This window comes from Leuciscus leuciscus (genome assembly GCF_965113295.1).
Source record: "Leuciscus leuciscus genome assembly, chromosome: 2".
NCBI lineage: Eukaryota > Metazoa > Chordata > Actinopteri > Cypriniformes > Leuciscidae > Leuciscus > Leuciscus leuciscus.
In genome coordinates, this window is record NC_138726.1 from 26,995,353 (window position 1) to 27,004,996 (window position 9,644).

Sequence of the window (9,644 nt, forward strand, 5' to 3'; positions counted from 1 at the left end):
GTGCTAAACATGCTAACAACATACTAGAAACATGTTAAAACATGCTAGCAAACACTTAGCTTAGTGCTTAAGCATGCTAATACTGCAATTAAATAGGAATTTGCTGAAACACAGGCACGGAATGTCCAGTCTGCCCCAAACGTCACACGTTTGATAAGAGTCATGGCCTGAACACATCTACATGAGAATATTCAGTTATAGTAATAGCGCCACCTACTGGTAACAGGAAGTGTCATGTTTAACACGTTGATGCCGTTCTAGCAACATGTTAAAAATGCCATTGACTTCTAAACATGCTAGAAACATGTTAAAACATGCTAGCAAAACTTAGCTAAGTGCTAAAGCATGTTAATTCAATGAAACAGGATGTTGTTGTTACTCAAGAAGGCAATGTCCAATCTGCGCCAAACTTCACTCTTTTGATAAGCGTTCTGTCCTGAACACATGACCATGCTCATATTCAGTTACAGTCATAGCGCCACCTGCTGGCAACAGGAAGTGACATGTTAAACACTGTTGTGGACTCCTAATAACATATAAAAAAGTTCCAGCATGTGCTAAACATGCTAACAACATACTAGAAACATGTTAAAAAATGCTAGCAAACACTTAGCTTAGTGCTAAAGCATGCTAATACTGCAATTAAATAGGAATTTGCTGTAACACAGGCACGGAATGTCCAGTCTGCCCCAAACTTCACACGTTTGATAAGAGTCATGGCCTGAACACATCTACATGAGAATATTCAGTTATAGTAATAGTGCCACCTACTGGTAACAGGAAGTGTCATGTTTAACACGTTGATGCCGTTCTAGCAACATGTTAAAAATACCATTGACTTCTAAACATGCTAGAAACATGTTAAAACATGCTAGCAATACTAAGCTAAGTGCTAAAGCATGCTAATATAATGAAACAGGATGTTGTTGTTACTCAAGAAGGCAATGTCCAATCTGCGCCAAACTTCACACTTTTGATAAGCGTTCTGTCTTGAACACATGACAATGCTCATATTCAGTTACAGTCAATGCGCCACCTGCTGGCAACAGGAAGTGACATGTTAAACACTGTTGTGGACTCCTAATAACATATAAAAAAAAATGCCAGTAGGTGCTTAACATCCTACCAACATACTAGAAACATGCTAAAACATACTAGTAAACACTATAAGTACTAAACCATACTATTACTACAATTAAATATGAATTTGCTGTAACTCAAACATACAATATCCAATCTGCCCCAAACTTCACATACTTGATAAAAGTCCTGCACTGAACACATCTACAAAGCAATATTCAGATATATAACCCCACCTACTGCCAACAGAAACTGAACTGGTTAACACAGTAATGCAGTACTAACCACATACCTATTGTGTACTAAGCATGCTAAAAACATACTAAACATGCTAGCAACTACTATATACTGTATACCTCCTTAAATGCACATTGCCCAACCATGCTCTGTCTTCCTAAAGCCAACGAGTGACGATGGCACGGGTGCGAGGGCCCTTTCATCGCTGCTTGCAGCTTTAATTGTCTATGGATCTGCCTGAAGTGTACATGTTGAGTATACTCACTCCCTCAGTCAAAATCGAAGGGTCGAAGCCTGTCCAAATAAACTTCTCTCTTCCGTCTTGACAAAGTTAAACGAGTGTATGACTAAAAGTCGAGTAAAACGCAACCATAGGTAGACAGGAATGTAGGCCAGGCCACCCTATCATTGCCAATACAGACTGCATGCAACGATTGGACAAACATTCTATCGTTCCACAGAAGATAATATATATATATATATATATATATATATATATATATATATATATATATATATATATATATATATACTTTAATTATTAATCACGATCTGGAGAGACTTTTATCCAGTATAACAACGTGGCCACGATATAACAAAAACATGGGAAAAAATGTATAAAACATGGCCATGAATTAAGTTGTGGGAACGAATTCTTAATATCTATATCTATTTCTTCTTCTGCATGTCATGTAAATACATTTACATATGACCAGGTCACATTTTTACATTTCACTGGTACTTATATTCTAAGTTTGAAATATTTTTTCACATTTTTTATTACATGAAATAGCTTCAATCATACAAATCCAAAATGATTTTTTGGGGGGGTACTTATATGGCAACGCTGTACCACAATGGAAAATGGTCAAAAAAGTAGTTTTTCTATAAAATGATGATTTTCTTTTAGAAATTGGTAGTTATTTATACATAAATACAACTATAAATTAACACTTGAAATAAATAAATAAATGCAATCATATTGTTGATGCTACTATCTATATAAAATTCCAATGGGGAAATACATTTCTGCTTGCCATATGGCAACATTGATATTTTTCTCAATTTACAGTAAAACTATGTTAGACAAAGTTGATTTATGAATAAAAAAATCCCTCTTGAGAAGAGATGTTTAGAAATTAGGTTAATAGAGCAATTTCTGGAACATTTTGACAGTGGGAAATATGGTTTTGGAGGGACGTTCAAATGTCATGTGACTTGAAAACAGCACATTATTGGCTACCTTAAGGCCTGCCCTTTTAATTCCCATAGTGCAATATATTGTATTGTTTTCTGAATAACAAGGGAATTTGTAGAAATTAATTGTTGCCATATGGCAACACCATACCATAGAGGGTTAAGGTGTTAATTTTTATAATTTTGCACATTTCCTAGGAGTTTAACCCAAGATGTTGACATTGCTAGCACCATGCTCTAATACCAGGGATGATCCATTTTGCATTCATCTTGTATGCATCTTCAACCACTGAGTGACTGGATTGTAATCTGTCCTGAATGCGTCTTGGAGGGCATTACACTTGTCTTTTCATGATTTGATAGCTATTCAATCAATATTAATGGATGAAGTGCATTCATCCATTAATACACATGCATACACATGCATACAGCATCATGGCAGTTTGCCTTTTGAGTAGACATGATGTCACATTGAATGTCCTGCATGCTTTTGAACACATTTGGCCTTTCTGCATAATAGGGTTATGCAAGATTATGACATGGGTAAACACACTCATCCCCGTGTAGTAATGGAGAGATCTATACGCAATACAAAGAGTTTCTTTGTCACAGAATATCATTTGGAGTAACAACAGTCATTCACAAGAAAGTTTCACTTTAACAATTCAATCAAATACAAAAGCTTTGTATTTGTGTACTGCCTTTGATAACATAGCTGTCCTGCATTCATTGCAGGATCAAGCCTTGTAAGACAAAAGAGAGAAGGAAAATAAGGCGTATTACTATGTCTCAAAAAATTAACAAACATTTTGTATGAGGGAATGACTTTACAGTTGTTTCCTGAACTTAAAAATCCATTGCATTGCAGAATTTGCTGGGAATCGTGATAAATAGTAAACAACATTGCGGCATCTTGAAACACCAAATTTGTGGCCATTTGTTTGCTTATGGCTGATTTCAGGCATTGCCTACACATTAGAGAGCAGATATCTTGCTCAGTGGGACATCAATAGTTACAGCCTTCATTTCACACAATAGACCAAACAACAGGCACACTGTGTCAGTGTGAATCTGTTGTTCCAGACATCTTTTGAACAGAAGCTTGTGATGATCTCAGACACAAGTACCATCATCCAGTTCACCATTAACCTGATTTTGTATACAGTTTTTATACAGAACAACTACAAAGAGTATATCATCTTGCTTGTGTAAACAAAACATCAGTTCCCACGATACAACATGTACACGAGCAAGAGCAGCACAACAGATAAATGACAAAGTGGATAGCTGATAGATTGAAGGATAGTTTCAGCTGCCAGAGAGTGAACTGAACGTCGGAGACTTTGAAGTTAATCCTTCAGGTATCATTCCTGTTCTTTCCCATCTCAGGCTTTAGAGAAAACAGCCCTGTCCTTAAATCACATCTCAACCCCTCCAAGTCTTACATAAACATCCCCAAGGCACAAAGTCAGTCAAATTAATATCTGGCATTTAGCTTTTGCGATTATATTCATAAGGTATGAACTATGAAGAAGACTGTTAAGAGCAGGTTTGGGCCTGTAGAGTTTCCTTGGGTTTGGGGTGGAATGAGACTGGATGAAGTGTAGATGAACGGTGTAACCACTAAAAGTGCTGCAGCTTCTGTATGACTCCTAAACATTCAAATGATTAAACTGTATTCACAGGAGTATTTTAGTATTTGATAACCCAATGACCAAATACAAGCAGACTATTGGTAAATATTATTAATACTTATCATTTACTCACCCTCATATTGTTTCAAACCTGTATGACTTTCTTTCTTCAATGGAAAACAAAAGTATGTAGCCCTGCAGATGACATGAGGAAGATAAATCTCACAACTTCCCAACAAATTTGTGGCCATTTTTTTTTATTAATTAGTTTCCTTGTATTAGTTAAATCATGGCCATGTTGTGCTAATTTGTTCCTTCATGTTGTGGAAACAATTTGTTTAATTCATGGCCATGATACCCTGTCATGTAAGGGGCTCCCTCCATACATAAGAAGACATTTTATTTATTTGTTTGTTTATTTTTTGTCTATATATTGAATGTCCAAATCCAATGTTGTTTTGGAACCCATTGGCTATCACTGTATGAACAAAAAACAATTGAAACATTTTTTAAAAGATCTTCTTTGATGTTCCACAGAAGAAAGGAAGTCATACAGATTTTAAACAACTTAAAGGTGTTTGAATGATGACAGAATTTTGGGTGACCTATCCCTTCAATGCAAATGCTGTATATGCAAATTACACTTTTAAACACCTTGTCTGTAAACCGTAGCAGCACACTTCTTCCCACTTGCAAGATACCATTCCCATTCAGTTTGCGCCAGTTGATGAGCTTTAAAATGCTTTCTCATCCATTCTGATTCAGAAATACTTGGAATTTCAATATCTTCATAAATAGACCTCAGAAAGACAAGACGACTTACTTTGGGGAGGACACCTATAACGAAACCTTGAGGGCACTGAAGATGAGGCTCAACTTTTCATGGTGCACAGCTGATATGGGTTCTGCATGCTTCTGAGCTGACCTATGGCATTTTGTCAAGGTTAGTCAGCAAATCATCAAAAGTAAGTGTTCCTCAGCCTTCACCCTTCCCTTAGGGCAGCCAGGTCACAGCCTGTGTACGTATGCACTTGTTTTGCTGTTCCAAATGCATTCCAAAAGTTATCGACTTATCCAACTATTTTAGATTAGGCAACATGCAGTAAAACAAGCTATTAAAAAAGTGAGTCAGGACAACTTTAGAAGCTTCCATTGACTTTACTTAAAAAAGAGACAGCATTTTTTGGTACATAGCATCTACATACATAGGCAGAACAACTAAAAAAGATAATATACAAAAACTGCAGGTTGTGCATGTAATCTCTCATTGGGACTGATTTTTATGGGTTTCATATCAAAATAAATAATGCCTTGATACAGTGCCATTACTTAAAGAAAATGTTTGGTGGCTCAATTTGCAAGACTGGTCATACTAGGGTAAATGACAACATCTTATTAGACTTTTCATACATATTCAAGTATTCTTTTTATTCCAAGCAAAAGCACTGGAATACTAAAAATATATGATGAAATTATGCAAGAGGTTATTGCTGAATTTCCTTTTAAAAAGATTGTTCCATTCTTTTGTTTATATGTGTAAAATACTGTCTTAATAACAGTGTAGACAATTCGCAAAGTAAAATGGCAGAAACTCAGACTGGAAACAGGAATGTTATGGTCCAATAAGTGACACCTCGAAACTGCTCTAGCCCAAAGTCCAAGATGACTTGATTGTAGATGTCCTCAGCTTCAATATTTTGTGATGTTTCCTGCCTTCCATTGCAATGCTATATTGTTTAATAGTAAAGGCTTCACCTTCATTCTCCAGGGCACAGATTATGGATCTTGAACAGCCAAGAATGGAAACAGTTTTTCCTGGTTGGGATCATCTCCAAACAATCAGAGTTACTTAATTGTCTTTTGAATACAATCTTGTTTTTTTTTCTTTCCTAAAACGGAAAAACTCCTTAGCAAACTCCTTGTGAGTCCTTTTGCAAAGTTAGCACCATAATGTTATCATATTTAGCAGTCCACACACAAAAAATAAAATAAAAATTAGTGCTGTTAACATGAGTCCTTGGCTTTGCACAGCCAGCCAACATTTTCCTTACTTCTGTCTATATGCCAAAGGTGTGGCACTTTAAAGGTGCAGGTAAAGGACTCTAATCTCGATAATTTCATTCCTTAAAATATGACATTCACAATAGGGTGCAAGCAAGATTCGGGCAACTTCCTCAGCATCAGTTCTGGGCATCCCCATGATATTCACCAAGACTGCATTCATCTCTCCTGTCGCATTACATTCACTTTCAACGTTAACTTCTTGCATTTCGAAGGCTGATAATACACAGTGTTCATAATCTGGATTTGACAAAGACGGTGGCCGAGTGGTGTGATTCATGAAAAAAGTGCCTCTACTGACCAAGACTTGGCTATAATCCCTTGTTTATTGCCATTTAGGAAGGCTGGCCATCATTTGTGGGACGTGTTGATCTGGATGTATGGAAGGATGTCAGGGTGTCTGTTGGGGAGGGTCATGAGGGGGCGGTGGAAACTGGCTTGCTCCTCATCTTGGATTTTCCTCACCTGCCTCCTAAACTTTTGGGCAAGCAGGATTGATGGGACCCCTCTCTTTAACCTCTGGGCAGGCTTTCCTTGCCACACTTCATATTTGGAATACTTCACACCAAGAGGCCCTCCTGAGATGTCCTGCAAAACAGAAGAACTTGCTGTAGTTTCTGTAATCCATTGATCTGTTGTCATATTATCAACTGATTTCAAAGTTTTGAAACACTAGGTCAAACAGTAGAGCACGGCGCTAGCATTACCAAGGGTCAAGGGTTCGATTCCCAGGGAAGGCATGAACTGATTAAATGTCTACAGTGAATGCAATGCAAGTCACTTTGGATAAAAGCATCTGCCAAATCCATAAATTCTTCAAATTTCAATATGATAATGAACAAAGCCAAATTGTTGCTTCAAATCTAATAACTGTGTCACATACATAGGCCGTTCTCTTATTGTGCTCTTACCCTGGTACAGTAAAAAATAAAAATAAAAATAAAAGACTTCAGATTGACTCTATAGGCAAATTGATTATTCGTTGAACAACCTCTCCAGCGTCCTCATCAACTCACAGTGCGAATGTAGACTCAAGTGGGGCTATTGTGTTGTTGGGTTGTTTGTTTTTGTAATTTTCAAATCCAAGCAATGGCCAGCTGGCCAACTGTCTTGCCAACGCTTAACATATTTCCATGCCAAGAGCACATGGCACAAAAATTTGCCAGAATGCGGCACAACACTTGTACTTGTTTTGGTGCTTGGAATACTGACATCATTGCACATGCTGTCCAGTAGAGTTTCATGGTGTTGCCATGGGCTTTTGTTTGAGCAACTATCTCCCTAAATGTTGTTCGTACATCATTTAATGCAGTCTACAGATTTCTGATGATCTGTGCCATTTTCCACATTGCTCAGCAATTCTGAGAGAGGAGACATGGTTAATATTGATTTTGCAGTGATAAAAACAGGCTGCATGTCTGACTTGCCTGTCTAGTCTGAGTCTGTGTTTGTGGGTTCAGCAAAATCATTGTGCTGGGCTTTCGACGGGGGGAGGGGAAGATAAGCAGCTCCATGTACCTTGTGAAGAGCCTGGGACACAGGGAAGACCTGCAGCGAGGTGGAGGAAACATCTCGCTCCGACTTCACAGGTTTTGCACAGTACTGCTCCAACAGACGCAGCTCACAGCTCCGAAAGCAGCATTCTTCCACTATTCCTCTCTGAGGACGGCGGCTGTTTGATCTGTTCGGCCTGCCTGGGTGGGGGAAGAGAAGGTAAACGATCAACTCTGGGGTTCCCCTAGAAAGCGACCAATGCTACCAATTCACACCCTTTTGTTTATATTTCACCAAATCCCACATGTGGCTGCTGGCATGTTCCTAGGATTTCTGAAATCTGAGACTGCATCAACAGATCCTTTCTTTCTTTCCTGTTCTTTGTGACCCCCTTTTTATTTTTGGCACTAACCGATTTGATAAGGACTTTAAAACACTGCGCACAGAAAAACAAATATTGTTCTATGTTCCCAAGGATGTGTGAATAGCTAGCAAAATGGATCCTTTAACCTTGCCATTTGCCTACTAAACAGAGATAAAAGATAAAGAACAGCAGGAGAGGTACAAAAGGGGGAAGTCCACCATCATCTGATAGGAATACAGGGGATGAGAGAGAGAGAGAGAGAGAGAGAGAGAGAGAGAGAGAGAGAGCCGAGAGAAATTGTTTGCTAACAAATAAATACCTGCAAACACAAATTCAATTTGTCCCCCTAACACTTACATTTAACAGCAATTAACAGCACTAATGGCTTGCATTGAGAACAGTTGGTGGAAAGCGATAAAAGACATGTTTCCTCATTAATGAACACGCTCATTGTGACAGTCATTAGTACTTGTGTAATTATGCAACCAGCAATTTGAAAGACAAGACACATGATTATGCCATTTACTATGACCACTAACTCAATTTAAATTTACTTCTGTAAGACAAATAGCTATGTAAAGGTTTAGATTTCCTGGCAATAACCATCACACAGCACTGTAAGAGTTACACTTACTGATATAAAACCCATTTTCTCCACACACGAACTGCAGAGTATCCACAAGTTCTCCACCGCAAAGCGTCTCCGCCGTTGCTACGGGGGATGCCAACATGAACAATGACAGAATGAAGAGTATCAGTGAGCACATCTGTAAAATGAAAACAGACTTGAGTGAGTCAGTTCATACACACGCAGTCAAACTGTATCGTTTAAAAGAGGCTACTGATGTAATTGTCTGGTTTTCAGCAAATAGTATTCAACAAAGTTCAAAGTAACTGGAGACGCTATCCGTATCAGTGATACAATCAAGCAATGGCTACCCTTAAAACAACCCTCAAACCCACATAATGATGAAGATTATGAAAACTTTTCTCAAAGTTTGACATATCGCCATTAATATTCATAAATGTACATTTTTAAATAATTACGTTGAAATTGTGCAAATGTAAACATGCAGAAAGGTAGTACTACAAGCTCATTATTATCACTTTCTCTTACCGTTGTTTGTCTTTTCTCCGTTTTTCGACACGATGCACAGAATAGATGGTAATCGTCCATTGTAGGCGGTTTGTGGAAAGCGACGTTTACTAGCTGTTGTACTAAAGAGTTGCTTTGTTTAATTTCCAGTCTGCTGCATCTCTGTGAGTGATGCTTATGGCTGTCTCAAAGTTCAGAGGACAGGCAAGGGATATGTACTGAGAGGCAATATATACTACACCCGCCCCTCGCACCCCCCAGCCCAGTAGCGATGTCCGATTCGTGAAAGAATGGTTCTTTTGAGTCGGATCCTTTTTAAATGAACTGGGTTGAACCGCTTCACAAAACTGGACATAATCAGTGAATCGGTTCACGAGTCAACAACTCGCATGAACAAGAACTTGTTCTAATTTCATAAGAAAATAAATAACATTTCAACCAAGATATTGTGAGTCGATTTTACTAGTATTTCTTGTTTCTA

The 9,644-nt window shown here is 38.0% G+C and overlaps 1 protein-coding gene across 1 annotated transcript; it reads right to left on the reverse strand.

The window, feature by feature from the left end:
• Positions 1 to 5,286: 5,286 nt before the first annotated feature.
• Positions 5,287 to 9,392, reverse strand: igf2a (insulin-like growth factor 2a). The gene is made up of 4 exons (XM_082161918.1): positions 9,185 to 9,392; positions 8,702 to 8,834; positions 7,728 to 7,903; positions 5,287 to 6,797 (listed from the first exon to the last, which is right to left on the reverse strand). The coding sequence occupies exons 1-4, from the start codon at positions 9,242 to 9,244 to the stop codon at positions 6,561 to 6,563; spliced, it is 606 nt and encodes a 201-aa protein (XP_082018044.1). The 5' UTR covers positions 9,245 to 9,392; the 3' UTR covers positions 5,287 to 6,560.
• Between the last annotated feature and the right edge of the window lie 252 nt (positions 9,393 to 9,644).